Raw genomic sequence first — 16,804 nt, forward strand, 5'->3', positions numbered from 1 at the left:
AAATTACCTAATTCAGCAACACTAATTATTTTTACTTAGCACTGTTACGACTTTTCGATTACAAAATATGTAACGCCATTATTAGCTTTTGAAACCTCTGTCAAACGTAATGATATTTTCGTCGCATATAACAACTTGGTATTGGTAATATAAGTCTGAAGAAGTGTGAATGCGTTGCGTAAAAAATTGTTTTTGTTGTCTCAAAACTTTCTCAACATCTCAAATTTTGAGGATTTCTTCTTAATATGGCAACACCATTGACATGTCATAGTGACGCGTTTTGTTTTCCTACGACATCGATAGTAGATTGATTGTTTAGACTACATTCATCGATTTTAATTTTGTTTAAATAGGTGCATACTTAAATATTTAATTCGCAAATTATTATTATAATTTTTATTTGTATTTTGAACAAGTCTTAATTCAAAATCATAAGATGAAATATATTCAACTAACACTACTATAACAATTTCAACATACTTATCGATTATTAACAATTCTGTTTGCTTCTAGTTCTTCTCTATTTCATGTTTGACTGCACTGCTATTTGACATCTGCAATTTGTTTGGGAGACGAAGCCGCTTTCATCAAAATTTGACTAATCACTGTCTGATCACTGAGAATTTACTGTATACGCGAAATTTCTTTTGCCATCTGCTGTATTCAAGGTAAATATTACTAAAATTCCGCAATGTTCATTAAAACTTCATAAACTAAATTGCTTTGTCATGGTGTTCTAACCTAGAGCCGGGGGTTATAAAATAAATGTTTATTTTTTAGATGTTTCTAACCCGTTCGGAGTATGACCGCGGCGTCAACACATTCAGCCCCGAAGGAAGGCTGTTCCAAGTGGAATACGCAATTGAAGCAATAAAATTAGGTTCGACGGCAATCGGTATCTGCACTTCGGAAGGCGTCGTGTTGGCCGTCGAAAAGAGGATCACCTCGCCCTTGATGGAGCCCACGACCATAGAGAAGATCGTGGAAGTCGATCGTCATATTGCATGTGCTGTTTCTGGCCTTATGGCCGATTCGCGGTAAGAACTCACTCTTGGATAATTGGATTGTTTTTTTTTCTTCTGACCTAGCACTGACTGTCTTAGACCTGATAAATAATCTAATAATGTGGACTAATGAGAAATATTGCATTGCTAGACTTAACAAAAAGAAATGTAGTCAAGCAACACAAGATTTATGGGACATATATATGTTTACCTCATGTTAAAATTCTACAGAGTGAGATACTATGAGAATATATTTAACATTATCCAACAAAGCATAAAATCATGTATAGCACTAGTACTAGAATTGTATATCAATTATAATTTATCATGTTCTACTTAAGGCCCTTTCTAGATTAAAATGCTAGAAGCATTTGTTCTATACAATAATGGCACACAAGTTATGGGTAAGAATATGCTAATATTTATAATTTCTTTCCAAAATTTTAGGTTTTCTTAAAAAATTTAAACTAAAGATTTTTTTTATGAAATGTTCTCTCTAATAGTGTTGGCTAAAATTCAAATGTTGTATAGTTTAGGTCTTGTAACAAACACAACATTTGTGGCACTTTTATTAAGAAATTAATAAAATAATATAAAAAAATCAAAACAACCAAAGTAAAGATAATATATTAGTCATATGTATATTTTTTTTTTATTTGTGAGTAGTAGTTTTTACAAATTACATTAAGCATGGTTTAAAATATAAGCAAACCTTGTCCTTATACTGAAATAATTATGAACATTGGCATGGTAAGTTGAGTATACTGCTCAAGCATTAAACAGTATATTTAAATTACTTTTGTTTGTACATTTTAAATTGATAATACTGTATTTTGATTGAGGACAATACATTTTTTCTTTAAAGAGTTGTTTAATTAACAAAGGAAATTAAAATAATTAACAGTTGCATAAAAAGCAATTAGAAACAAGTGTATGTTTTAGTTACATTTATTCATTAAAGGTTGTTGCAGGCGACTGTCACTTATCATGGTTAAAAAGTAGCAAATATAAGCCAGAACTTGTTTTATTTGTGGAAAATCTGTTTAATAGCTAACTATTTACTTCTAAAACATCCAAATATCCCAACATCTTCACATAATTTCGCAATTCCAATACGGGTGAGAATTCTGACTAACATAAGTATTAAAAAAATTATATATATAAAATCTTCTACTTTTTTTACTTAGACAATTGATATCAAAATAGTGAGCCTGGAATTTTTTTTCTGCCTTCTTCGGGTTGTCAGCGCTTAGTTTGCTAGTGAAGGGTTGAGTTAGCTAAGTTAAGGCCTATAGCATTCTCATATGGGGATTATGAGGACCTCTTTCTGTTTAAAATGACATCTTTTCTTTCTATCTGGTAGTCCAAACTCGCTTATTTGGCTACTTTGGGCTTTCCTTATAATTAATTTATAATGTTAAATTTCCCTACTTGTATATATTACTTAATATGTATCTTCAATGTACTTTAAGGCTAACTATGTTCACCTATGTGATAAAGTATCATATTTAACTTTGCAGGACGTTGGTAGAGCGCGCGCGTGTTGAATCCCAAAACCACTGGTTCGTGTACAACGAGCGCATGAGCGTGGAGTCGTGCGCGCAGGCCGTGTCCAACCTGGCGATACAGTTCGGAGACAGCGACGATGACAGCGGCACCGCCATGTCCAGACCGTTTGGTGTGGCTGTAATGTTTGCCGGTAATGTTAATAAAGTTCAATTTGTGATAGCAATGCAATGTTATGTTAAATAACTGTATCTATTAGTTAGCCAGATAATTCGGAAAATGTTTATCGTCTCTTTAAATTTTTTCTAAAATATGTATTTTCCAATTATAATTTAGGACCTCAAGAGCTCTAGAACAATTTTCTTCAAGTGCATTACATAAATTACATTTTGAACTATGAGTTTATAAACTTCTTAATTTCAGGTATTGATGAGAAAGGTCCCCAGCTATTCCACATGGACCCTAGTGGAACATTTGTACAGTATGATGCTAAAGCCATAGGCTCGGGAAGTGAGGGCGCACAGCAAAGTTTGAAGGTAATATACCCACAATAACATTTATTTGAATCTGTTGCTGTCCATTACTGGGCATACTAAGTCTTTCAAAAGTAGACACCATTACCCCGGTCTTGGACGTTCCATATCCATGTGCCACAGAGTACCATTTTCAATTCAATAGTATGTTTGTGCAGCAATGCTAAGATAGTAAACATGGCCGCTTTATCAAAATTGCTGCATCAATCATCCAATTGCAAATAACTTATATCAGGAAAATGTAAAAAAAACTTCTTATATTATGAATATTATAGTTTGTGTTCATGTTCTATTGGACTACTACTGAATTATCATCATTATCCTGTGTGTAATAGGCAATCCTACATATTTTTTTATTTTATATCTTACATAAATTATTTGCATTTGTTTTTATTTGATGTTAACTAAACAGTATAAATCATTGCAGGAAGTCTACCACAAGTCAATGACATTGAAAGAGGCGATTAAGTCTGCCCTGACCATCCTAAAGCAAGTTATGGAAGAAAAGCTCTCTGAGAATAATGTGGAGGTGGTCACAATGACCCCAGGGTCCATGTTCCACATGTTCACAAGGGAGCAACTTGCAGAGGTCATAAAAGATATACCTTGAGTCGGTGTAGTGTTGGGTGCGGTGGGGTTTGTGGCATTGGTTGCAATGTTAGTGAATAAAATTGTATAAATGCACTTTTATGGAGTATCCAGGGAATCATGGATGATCAGTATTTCTTTGTTTTATATTCCTACTATATTTAACCAAAGGGTTATAAAGTGACAATAGATAAAAGCCCTCATTAATGTGCTATAATGTGAAATAATACACATTATATAAATTCCAAAATTACTAATGGTTATGCCACGAAAATGCCACAAACCTCGCGTATCGCCTAGTTGCCGTAATGTACAATGTTGTCGAGTAATGTTTGAAATAAATAGAATTTTATATCTCTTGTATGACACATATTATTTAAAGTAATTTTGTTTGGTGTTTGGTGTAGATCAAGTTGCTTAAACTCGAGTTTTTATGTATTTGTCGTATCTTAGTATATTAATTACACTGAGTTATCTCAGATTACTGTATAAAAATTGTCGAAAGTAGACATAGGCATATTATTTTTACACCATAGATACTAAAAGTAATGGGTAAAATAAGGATATTTTTAAATACACCAATAAAAATAAAGTAAAAATAGAACACCTTTTATAGAGTAGTATAAGGACCTTGCTATCTATTGGAACTTTTTGACATTTACCGATGTTTCGTTCATTTTATTTTATTCTTTTTATGAATGAATTTTATGCCTTTTATTTTGAGTAATAATTTATAACCAAATATTTGAAAATAGAACAGCAGTTTCTAAAAGAAGTTCCATTGTGTTTTGGCGGGATCTTAGATGTTAATTAATCCGTATATTCTGTAACATCTTTATAAGTTTACAGTATCTGTTAGCAATAATCGCTATGTCGACATAAAAAATATATATTTAATTTTAAATATTACTGGCACGTCGTCGTGCGGTCAACGTAAGTAAGTATAACTTGTTTAATAAAATATATCATTTAATGTGTCTGTTATTTACGTACCTTCGTATCATTTAACTCATTTGAGACTGGTTTAACACAAATGCGTTGTGTCAAGTATAATGTTGCTTCACTTTTAGGCTTGTGCACTACAAGAAATCTGAAATCATTAGCGCTCAATGGCGACATTTGTACGTCAGCGCTATCTACATAAAAGTTGAAATATTTTTCACGGTGTTCAGCGGTAGTAACCGCTAAATCGGTAGCATTTACTACTACAAAACTTCCAAATATTATTACAAACATTGGCATTTATAATATTAGTCAAAGTAAATAGAATAATAAGGTTAAATTTGATAAGTAATTAGATTAGAAAAATGAGAATCCCCTAGTACAGGGTTTCCTAACCTGGGATCCGCGTATCTCTGGCGGTCAACAAAGTTTGACAAACGTGCAAACAAAAATAAAGCCGCGCGGCAACTACGCACTGCACTTTGAAATAGAGCGTGTTTTTTAAACTTATATGGAAGATCTCAAGAGCGTCGCCAGCCGATGGCCTGGGGAGGAGGGGAGGGAGGGGCAAATTGATATGGAGAATGAGAAAAGTATGAAATGTAGGTAAAGTCGAGAGCACATGAACCTTCTCCACTCGCTTTAACAATATGGAGCAGAGCATAATTGAGCGTACGGAATATTAGGAATAGAAATGGCCAATTCGTTCTAATTTTAACCACTAGTCAGCTGTGCCCCCCGCCACCTTCGCGAAGCCCTTGTACGGTCCGCATATCATAGTAAGGTGGCATTAGGAGTCCGGACTAGAGAAAAGTTTGGGAAACCCTGCCCTAGTAGTTTGTAGTTATAAAACTAAATTCATCTAAGGTTAAGGTTTTTAACAGATGATTGGGGGCATACCGGAACTTCAGTGGAGTGAGACAAGCTCACGTAACACCATACAGGACCTCTCCAAGCTCAGACTGGGTAGGCAGAGCGAGCAAACTGTTTGATTTGAAACAATTATTAATTTAAATATATATATTGGAGTCATACTTTAGTTGTTATTGAAATAAACTACTTATGTTAATGTGCTTTATGGAGCATTTTATTTTACAAGGTTGATTTATTCAAAATCAATTCACAATGTAGCAGTCTATTGTGTTAATGGATTTTGAATATTATTTAAATGATAACATAACAATGTCGCTAATAGTTTGACTAAAAGTCCTCAGTCACACGACCCTCACAACTTGTTTGTGAACCCGACTGATAAAGTAAATTAGAAGACAAAATTGAAAGTATTTTACGATGGTAATTGTACAAATTGGTTATTGTAGCTTAAATCAGCATCATATTAGTTACTTGCTTTTGCTCACGGCTCCGTTGTTATGACATTATCCGGGATAAAAGTCCTACTTTATATTTTCTCGGAATGAAATGGAGCTTATATTTTAAGTTAGACCTCTAGCAATAGATTGGTGTAAACATCATTCAATTCCTTACAATAGTTTTTGCGTGATGCGTGTACAAACATACAGACATATAGACAATTTTAAAAACTGTTGTTTTGTCTTCTATTGCTCTAATATACACCCTATATTAGATTTTCCTCAATACCTATAGTGTACAGACATCGATCTATTTTAGTATACAATATACATACTCGATTATTTCATTCTAAAGGTAAAACTTGCTAATATAGTTATAAACAAAAGTCATAGTTAACTCTTATTTATCTATGGTACTTCTCTTAGGTATATGACAGTAAAATGGTATTCAGTAAGGTTTTATAAATTTAAATTATAGACATGCCTGTTTGGAACGACATTAATATGTTTTAGAATATTAAAGAAAGTATCTTAAACCCTATGAAGACCATTAAATTTTAAAATAGTCAATGTTTTTATATCCTAAGAAGTAATTAAGTAAATTCGTATACTCTTAAACATGTAATGTCAGATATGTTCAAGAAAATGCTACTACAGTGGAGACTCCATTATCCGAACCTAAGATATACAGATTATTATTGGCTGTATATAGCAACGCTCAGGAATAGTAATTAGAAAAGTCAAAAACTACTTCCCATAATTAGGATAACCATAACTGTCACATAATTAGGATCATCCGAGAAAAGGTAAATAGAATCTTCACTATCTATAGAAACCAACATTTTTTAATGTCTAACCGAAAATAGCTAACTCAAAATCGTAGATGAATAAACAATGCTATAAATGCGGAGTTTTGTAGCATGTACATTTTCTAGAAATAAAACATGAACAAGATTTTTTTCTATACCTACATTGGTATATAAATGTTTATGTTTAGTGATACATACTTATTTTCTTTTTTTAAATTATGTCAAATTATATTTGTTTATGACATAAAAGTTTCACTGAGAACATAACTATGTTAATATGTAAATGCAATTTGACAGCCGAATGACAAAATCTTTTATAAACGAATAAAAAAACGCGAGCATAGTCCAACTTTATCCTTTTTGGTCTATTTCCGTAAATAATCCCTGTACAAGATATTTTATCTGGCAGTTACATAGCTAATCTATTACAAATATTTTTGTAAATTTGATTCCAGCTCCAACGGATTCACATTTGGCCCGAACCTCTCCACTGGAACGCCATTCCTATCCACAATAAACTTGGAAAAATTCCATTTAATGAAATCCCCAAAACTACCACCCTGTGCTTGCTTCAAGAATTTCCAAAGTGGATGCGTTTTTTCACCATTCACTTCGACCTTCTCAAAAAAGTCTAACTTCAGATCATTTTTCTTGATAAACGTTAGTATTTCTTTGGCACCACCAGGTTCTTGGCCTCCAAACTGGTTGCAAGGGAATGCCAGTATACGAAGACCTCTCTCGTAGTACTTTTCGTGCAGCTGATTGAACTCTTTGTAGTTGGTTTCGGTGAGTCCGCATTCAGAAGCGACATTGACTATGATCAGTACATTGCCTCGATATTTGTCAAGTTTTACCTCGCGCCCCTGTATATCTAACACTGTGAAATCGTATACGGTACTTGGTTGTGTTTCTGCCGCTGTAGGTGGCCGTTTACTGAAATAAAAATCAACTATGTATATGGTGTTCCAAAATGACTTTTTCACAATTATTATTATTTTTTTTATTTATTTTTTTTTATGACCATTACAGACAGTATACGTTTATATTAAGAGCAGAACTCATTATAAATATAAATATTATTAAATCTACCATTTCAATAATTAACATAATTTCATTTAAATAAAAATCGACCATGTAGATGGTGTTCTAAAAAGACTTCACAATTAGCACTATTTACAATTTGTTTTGGTTTTCTTATTTTTTATATAAATTACAGACATTATACTTTTATATTAAGAGCAGAACTCAATAAAAACATATTTTTTTTTTTTTGAAATTTCCTTTTAATTTAAAATTAAGTAGTAAAAGTCAAAGTGTAGTGTACGTCTTTGCCTAACCTTTACTGCCTAAAGCGTGGATATAATGAAAATAGCAACATAAACTTACGATATTATAGGAGATCGGTATTGGAGGAAGGTTTTAACAGCGCTTTTTATGTCCACGGCCATTATGTCCGGATTCTCCATTGCTGCAAAATGTCCGCCATCTTCAACTAGCGTGGAATGCAGGTATTTCTTGTATTTAAGCCTTAACACGTAGTCCGGGTGGTAGACCAACTCATGCTTAAACTTTATACCCCATGTTGGCACTAATGTAGGTATGCTGAAAAATATAAATTTTAATGCTAAAAAGAATAAAATTAATGATAGACTGCGGTGAATGAATACTAAGGTGATGGATATGTGTGAAGTGACAGAGGATGTAGTTACTAAAATTGAGAAGGGTATGTTAACGTGGTTTGGGCATTTGGAGAGTGTGGATGGAAGAGCCGGTAGGGGTCGTCCGCACCGAAGCTTCGAACATCGGATATCTAACATTCTTAGTGAAGGCTGGGTCAAAAGTACCCTGAACCGATGACAATGCATGAAAAGATTGATAAAGGTGGAGGAAGCGCGAGAAGTATGCCAGAATCGTGCAAAGTGCCAATCCATCGTCTTAGCCTACCCCTATGGGATAGATGCGTGATACTGTGTATGTATGTACGTAATGTTAAAAATTATAACTGGTCTCACTCATTTGTATGTCAAAACATATTAAACTATACTAATCGCTAGCTTCAGATCGATTGTAAGAATAAACCAATCAAAAGAAGTCGTTTGTATGTATGTCAAATAAACTTTATTCTGATTGATCCATTTTCGTTATCGATCGAAAGATGGCATTGCGGATTGTGTATTTGAATCAGCCGTTGTAGTGAGCAGTTATTTGTCTAAGGAATAACAGTCTTATTTATAAACTTGTTTTAGCTTTAAGAGGTGGTTAAATAGCTGTCAAAAACATCACCGGTTCCTAGTTTAAACCTTATTAAGAGGCAAGATGGCGGATTTTGACTTCAGCTGATTGAGTAAATTTGTGTTTAAACTAAGCATAGCTTTGCGAAATTTTTATAAGTAAAATTGTTAAAGTACAGTGGATAATAACTTATTTACAACATTTACTTTAGATAGCACCAATGACCATATTCGATTGGCTGATAACTATTACTTACGAGTCAAAATCAATGGTAATCCTCTTCGAATTAATAGTTTCAGCATACACTCTCATGCTAGTTGTTATGGAGTTGGTAACCCAGTATACCATGATGTTATCTAGGAGGTGAGCCATTGAGAATTTGCCCAAAAGGTTTCCGTCGCTAGCTCGCTTGTGTTCCGGGTTGGTCCAAGTCGAGAATTTCTCCAGGATGTAAGCCGCTAGCCCGGCTGGGGAGTCTGAGAGAGCGATTCCTGGGAAACCACATTAACTTTTCTTTTCTATACGCGTACGGCCAAATGACCCACTGCACCTGATGGTAAGTGAAGTGGGGTTCAAAGAGTGATGATTATTCCTCGCTAGCCAATATAATTATGCTCGCTTTGAAACAGGATAATCATAGACTGATCCCGGAAAGCAACACACTTACGTAGTGGTGTAATTTTTTTTTTAATAGATGCCTAATGGAATTTTTCAACTTAGATAAGTAACAAACTGGTATACAAAAACAATATTTAAAATAAGGTACTGACCCCAAAAAAATATTAACATAAAACATGAATTGCAAAGCTGCTTTCAACTGAGTTTAGTGTGTGTTTTCGCGAAAAAAAACATATTGCTTAATAGGTATGTTTTTTTTTATTGCTTTGAATGACGAGATCAGCTTGCCGTTCGCGATACGTCCTTGCGATAAACACCTTGAATTACAAAGTATTGTTTGGTATTCCACTGCGCTCGCCATCTTGAGACATGAGATGTTAAGGCTCATTATGTCCAGTAGTTACACTGGTTATGTTCAAGGTAATGTATATGAAATATATAATTTTGTAATTTGAGAAGTCCATAAGTTATTATGGGCGCCAAAAGCCAACGTCGATTATTGGTGCTCAATAACCGCCTTTTTTCCAATAAACGACGATTGATTGATTTTTATAGACAAAAATTAAATCCTAATTTTATATAATTTTTACACATATTCAATTATATCTTATTTCCTAGCAGTAGCGATTTATTAACATTTGTTTTGCAGAAAAAATAATTAAAAGGACCGCGTGAATGGCAATACTTTAGTAAAGTAATAAATTTGATAAATACGATTAATATTTTTTTATCACTAACTTGCGATTCCTATAGCATTCATATAGGAAAATAATTTAACAAAACGTATCAGTGAAATAATTGTATGTTTTAAATTGTCTACGCTATTAAATCTACTGATTACTGTCCAATACTGGGGTATCGATTACTGGGTCCGTATCCAATGCCTACCTACAATCGTTACGCTAACATCATGTTTAGGAAAAACATATCCTAACCACATACTTATCGTTCGGGTATGTCTTACGCATACATTTTTTGTCGAGGCATTTTAGTAACCTAGTAATCGACATTCCAGTTTTCGACAGATGGTATTACAGTATCACTAAATTATATTAGCAACTATGATTGATCGGAGTTTTAAATGATTTCGACATACCAACTGTATCCGGCTTTGTTGCTTGTATATGCATGTAACCGCTCTCTTCTAGCGTTCGCGTTACATAATCCATGTACGGGTACATACGGCTTTCTTCTTCTGGATTCACTGTAAGACTTGGCCAATAACTCCCTGTAGAATAAAAAAATAACTAAATTATGAGACGAGCATGTCGACGGCTAGATGGTAAGATTTTCCCGCCCTCAAGCCAGCACAACTCTGTTAGCCAGGATCAGCTGTGGCACGTATTATGACACCGAGTGGTGAAGCTCGGCGTGTCTCGGGAACACTAAGCTGTCTTTATCCCGCAACGAAATTAATCAAATATAAATATAGGGAGGAGTTGGAAATGTTAATTGTCCACTTCCCTGTATAGCAAAGCAGGAGACAAAATAGTGAACTAAAGTGGTATAATAATGAATTAAGGAGGCATAATAATGAACGAAGGGGGCATAATAATGAACTAAGGAGGCGTTTTAACCTCAAATAAAGATAAATGCTAGAACGGTAGATGGTAAGTGGAATAAAGCAGAAAAAACACAAATATCAGTTTTGCGATCAACTCGCTCGTTTGCCCATCTATGCTGTAAAACAATGTTACTCGAAATACAATGTTAGGCGAACTCTCAGAATAATTTCTGTACTTCGTGTGGCCAGCTTTGCCCTTCTCTTATTGGAATTTCAAGCCATCAAATGTCTCAAAACAATCTCCAACAGTTGACGCTGTTTAAATCATCTACAATAGATGTAACAGGCCAATGAAAATATATAGACAGACGATACATTTACTTAACTTACCAAAAATAACATAAATCGATGCTAAAGGATTAAACACGAGTGCTGGGAAATTTGTATGGAATCCCATCACGTGGCGAGGGTACAGAGTGGCCATTATAGAGCCTACTGTGTGGCCCAAATCGCCCCCTTGAATACAGTACACCCTGTAGTTCAGGCGCTGCATTAGCTTGTGCATTATTACCGCCATTTGGGCCGGCCCTAGGCCAGGCACGGCGGCGCTCTGGAAAACACATGAACGATTTCTTATATTTACACGAATATAGGGATCGAAATAAGACTTTTTTCGGATTGTTTCGCGTTTTTTTATGTTATATTTCGAAGACATTGAAACCTTCATAGTCAAAGGGATTGAGGTGTATGTAGGTCGCCAGAAAAGTTAACGGTACAATATCTACCTACATTATATGATTATACAATTTTATTAAAAAAAAAAAAAACTGCAAGCAGTCTTCGAAATCGGTAGAAAATTATAATATAAAAAAATCACGATAAAATCCGAAAAACAGTTTTATTTCAAGGTACATAAAAATTATTACATTTTGTAAGCAGTAAGATCACCTGATGGGGAATCTCGGTGGTGGACCCTAGATTTTGATTTTGTAAGGTCTGATCCAACAGATGCCTTTATATGGAATTTGATTAATAATTATGGAATTAAACATTGAAAATATTATGATATATAAAATGGGTTGATTAAAGATAAGTGATAAAGAATCTAGTTTACGAATTATTTAATAAAGTATTTTATAAAGTCGAGTTAATTTGATATATCCCTGGTGTAAGCACATGATTTTTACTCTTGAATCAATATACAATTATCATCTTGAAGAAAGCTAAGTGGGATTTTAAATATTTTTTGGACTGCGTCGCGAGCAAAAGCTGGTAACATTTTCATTACCTCTGAGAATCCGAAACCCGGCAGACTTGGCACAACAAGTTCGAATGCAAACTTATCTTCAGGCTGTACGTCCATCAGCTTCGGTATGAGCTCGTAGAACTCGCAGATGGACCCTGGCCATCCATGCAACAACAAGAGAGGCACCGTCTAGGGAGTATAATAATAAATTTATACTAATATATAAAGCTGAAAAATTTGTTTGTTTGAATGCGTTAAACTCAGAAATTTCACTAATAGGAAGCTACATTACTCCTCGGCTATTTTTATCCCAAAAAAACTTTTTAACGCGAGCGGATTCGCAGGCAAAATAAATAATACCAGCCCTGTCTAATACTGTTCTACTGCTGGATATGAATCTACCCAATTACAGAGAGGGTTGGGTGTGTGAACTCTATCAATCCGCACTAGGCAAGCGTGGTAGACTAAAGTCTACTCCTCTCAGTAGAAGAGGAGGCCCATGCCCAGCAGTGGGACAGTATATAATACAGGGCCGATATTATGTATTTATTAACCTTGACATCATCACCATCAACCTTCTTCTTTGGCAATATATGCATAAAATGTATGTCCAGTCCTTGTATATTCGTTTTATAATGATTATACTTATTTAAGTACTCTTCTCGTCCTTTGAAGTCATATTCGTTTTTCCAGTAATCGAGTACTCGAGTTAGGAAATTAGAATTGAACCCGTATGTGAAACCAACGCCTTCTAGAGGAGGCGGAGATGCTCTGCGATGAAGGAGACGTTCTCTGAGATCATTTATCATCTGAAAATTTGATATAATTTTGTAATATTGTAATTTTTGGGAAACAAAATTAATTTTATTAATATAAAAACTCGTTAATGTCTATTCTAGCTCTTGTTTATTATTCATTGGATTATTTATTTATTTGCACTTCATATACATAACATGTATATCGACGGACTTACAGTTTAAAAGTATATACAAACTTATAAAACAAATTAAAATGTATTCCTTGACGCCCATTAGTCATCTAATTTTATCATTATTAAAAATATGTTTGAATATTTTAAAACCTATTTCACTTTTTTATGCTTACCACGTCAGAAAATTCTATTCTAAAAGGCTGTATGGACTCGTCTGGATCAATATGTTGTGGAACAGGACCCCACCACTCATTCTTATCTAATTTTGGCATTTTCGGTGGTATCATTAACCTTTTGTGAACATACCATGTTACTGTGAATGTAATCACAATGGTCACTATGAAAAATGTTAAGAACTGAAAAAAAAATAAAGAGTTTATTTATGATTAACAGTAGATGTATAGATGCTGGTAGAATTAAAGTAAAAGGTTGGATTAAATTTTATTATTATGAATTATTATGTTTACACGAATGTTAGACATCAAAGGAACCTATTTTTTTTCTTTTTTTTCAGTTTTTTATATTATAATTTTCTCCTGGCATTTCGATATTTTGTATAATTGTTAAATGCAAGTAAATAACGTAACTTGGATTTTTTTAATGACCAACACTTGATTCCCCCTTGTGAGCATGAAGACTGCAAATTCCTTGATACATCAGGAGAAAATTATAATATAAAAAATTTGATAAAAAGCAAAAAGATAGTTAATTATTTATTATAACTTATTAGATATTACTGTACACCACTAGTTTTTTTACAGCCAATACTAAACACATATTTAATTAATTATGTAATACCATAAAATGATCGCTGAAAATGTAATTTTTGATCAAAAGTTACATTGATTTATAATCCTGATTTTTTTCTACCACCATTAGTCAATTCATACAATGATGGATTTTGATGTCATATTGTCATTTAATAAATATAAGTTTCATACAACTTGATCATTTTTTCTATGTGCTATTGTCATTCATAAAATAATCATCTCTTATTACCAATTAGTATTCATTGATTAATGCAAAGACATTAGACAGTATAGTTAGTTATAGATTGGATATTAAGACCAAATTTGTGCTTCAAAAGTTATTACCAAGTAATAATAAGTTGTCTTATTTGAAATTTTGTATGACAAGATGTCAGCTTCTAGCAGCAGAAAATATACTAATATGCACATTAAAAATGTGCTATCTACAATAAGGAAAAGCTATGAAGTATTTTACATTGGTGTTTGGCTAAGTATTTCATTGTAGATTGAGTAACCATAACATGAGCACAATATTTTTGTATGACCATCTTGCCAATGTCCGCTCTATATTCTCTTAGAACTTGTTAAATTAATGTCAATCTGATGTGTATCTACATAGTATTTGTTACTTACTGTGTGTTGTGTCCATAATTTCATGTGGGTATATTTAAAAAAAAAAACTTTTTTGTCAATTAAAAGCACACACATACACATTTATATTGTCACCCCTACTACACACCATATTTTGTTTTTATTAAGAACTATTGGTGTATATTGAATTTAATAATTTCTAAAGATTTATATGTAATGCTTTAGTAGTATAATTATTTGGTTTCATGACTGTTTTTCTTCTAAGTCCATAATTATTTGCCTGAGAACAGAACTTCAGTGTAATGATACAATTTGTACTACAAATTATTAGATACACTTAGTTATTTAAAATGTATTTCTTAAACGTATTTTCAGCACTTTTAACAATTTATAGCAACTTCCATTCTAAAACACGTAATTAGCATAACGGTTGAAATTTAACATCAAAGATGATAAATAAAAAAAAATAAACCATTATAATAACTTACTGGATATGAATGACCACTGGTTTTCTTTTCATTGCTCTTCGTCATTTTGTGAAAGACCTAAAAAACAAACAATGTATAAGACGAAACGCGCTTTGTTTTCGTAAGAAATTGATTATTGTGCACTCATAAGTCGTATGCTCGCGATTTAAATATATAAGCGGTACAGTCCCAAAGTAATCTGTGAATTTACTTTATGAGCTGTCAGATTTACGAAGTACCAACTGAGGACTGTACGGTTTGCATACAAACGCGTATTATTTACGTTGACGATAAAAATAGCTGTCAAAATGAATGTCACAGTCAATAGGTAATGTCACAATGTGAGCAAAAATGTGAGGTTAGTCATTTGTACAAAAAATAAATGATTTTTTTTATTTATATTAAAGTAAAAGGTCCAGTACAAAACAGATTTTTATGTTTACTCCTAGAGTAAACACAAAAATCTGTGAGTAAACACAATGATTACTCATTGTGACTCGGGTGTTAATTTTTGTTATTACAGCTGATTTTCGTTTCGTTGTTAAAAATAATGATACCTACTTCGAACTTTATAATTATAATATACGTGTGTAGTATTTATTTACAGAAAAATATATAAATAACGAATGTTTTTGAATTCAATACGTAGGTAAGAATTAAATGAATGAAACATCTAGAGTTTGGAAATTGTAACGTCTTAGATGAATAAAATTAATTATTTATAAACAAACAATATTTTTTGTTGTAAACCATACTTTACAAGTGACACCTGTTATTTGACAGTTGAACGACGATCGTTGACATTGACAGATAGAGGTCAATAACATTCTTGTTCCACAGATTAAAGTTGTTACTATTGTTATTTTAACCACAGCTTGAACAATATATTTGCGTTGTGCTTTGACTGCAAATATAACATATTTACGCCGTCCAACATGGATTTCGTGTTATTATGGTTATTTTATGCTCGCAAGTATAAGATTTTTTAGAAATTGTCGTGGTGTAATGAAATTTAAAATATATGCAATGGTTATTTATGCATGCACGTAGAAGTTTTTAAGGAAATTGCCGCCGTATTATGAAATTCACATAAAAATACTTGTGGCGGTACAATCGATGCATGCACCGCCATCTTGTCAACATCGCCGGAACTGCAAGAGGATCGATGCAGTGACGCAACTACAGTGATATCACACAGCAATCACGATAGATGGCGACGTCGATCCTGAATCACGCTTGCACAATTTGAACGACGCGTTGCATATATACCATCTCCGAATAAGAACCGTCGGAGGGGCCGCGGCCGGTCAGGCGCAACATCTGCCTGACTGGGAATCTTCCCCTTCCAGAGAGGAACGCAACCATCTGTTCCTCTACAGCGGTGTCTACCTTTACACCGCTAAATACTCTATCAATCTCAACGGACATTAGCTACGAACCGGAAATGTAATATTGCATGTCTGTGAGTATTCAGATGCACTCTCTGTTCACTTTTATAGTTCGATGACGCGGCAATCTGATAAAGCAGAGAGGACCAATGGGTTTGCGTGCTTTCCGAGGCACACAACTATAACACCAACATCTTTCTGACTTCGACTGATTTCATGACAGAAAAACCCAGTCACAAGTTTTTGGTTCAATTCAGGATTCGAACTCTGGACCTCTTGGTTTAGGGTTATAGTAGTGACCACTAAAATCAAAGAGGTATCAAAACGTCTCTAATTTGTCTAATTCTTTCAATGCCAGATATGTAGTTGCAAGTAGCTTCAATGTA

At 33.5% G+C, this 16,804-nt stretch overlaps 2 protein-coding genes across 2 annotated transcripts; one reads left to right on the top strand and one right to left on the bottom strand.

The window, feature by feature from the left end:
• The first annotated feature begins 511 nt into the window (after window positions 1–511).
• On the top strand, window positions 512–4,604 carry LOC115450245 (proteasome subunit alpha type-5). The gene is made up of 5 exons (XM_030178240.2): window positions 512–668; window positions 781–1,037; window positions 2,525–2,703; window positions 2,934–3,046; window positions 3,471–4,604. The coding sequence occupies exons 2-5, from the start codon at window positions 781–783 to the stop codon at window positions 3,651–3,653; spliced, it is 732 nt and encodes a 243-aa protein (XP_030034100.1). The 5' UTR covers window positions 512–668; the 3' UTR covers window positions 3,654–4,604.
• A 2,426-nt stretch (window positions 4,605–7,030) lies between these two features.
• Window positions 7,031–15,290, bottom strand: LOC115450244 (juvenile hormone epoxide hydrolase). Its single transcript, XM_030178239.2, has 9 exons — window positions 15,052–15,290; window positions 13,397–13,579; window positions 12,847–13,101; window positions 12,335–12,481; window positions 11,437–11,656; window positions 10,639–10,770; window positions 9,181–9,415; window positions 8,079–8,294; window positions 7,031–7,625 (listed from the first exon to the last, which is right to left on the bottom strand). The coding sequence occupies exons 1-9, from the start codon at window positions 15,094–15,096 to the stop codon at window positions 7,118–7,120; spliced, it is 1,941 nt and encodes a 646-aa protein (XP_030034099.1). The 5' UTR covers window positions 15,097–15,290; the 3' UTR covers window positions 7,031–7,117.
• Between the last annotated feature and the right edge of the window lie 1,514 nt (window positions 15,291–16,804).

The sequence above is a fragment of the Manduca sexta genome, chromosome 5, assembly GCF_014839805.1.
Source record: "Manduca sexta isolate Smith_Timp_Sample1 chromosome 5, JHU_Msex_v1.0, whole genome shotgun sequence".
NCBI lineage: Eukaryota > Metazoa > Arthropoda > Insecta > Lepidoptera > Sphingidae > Manduca > Manduca sexta.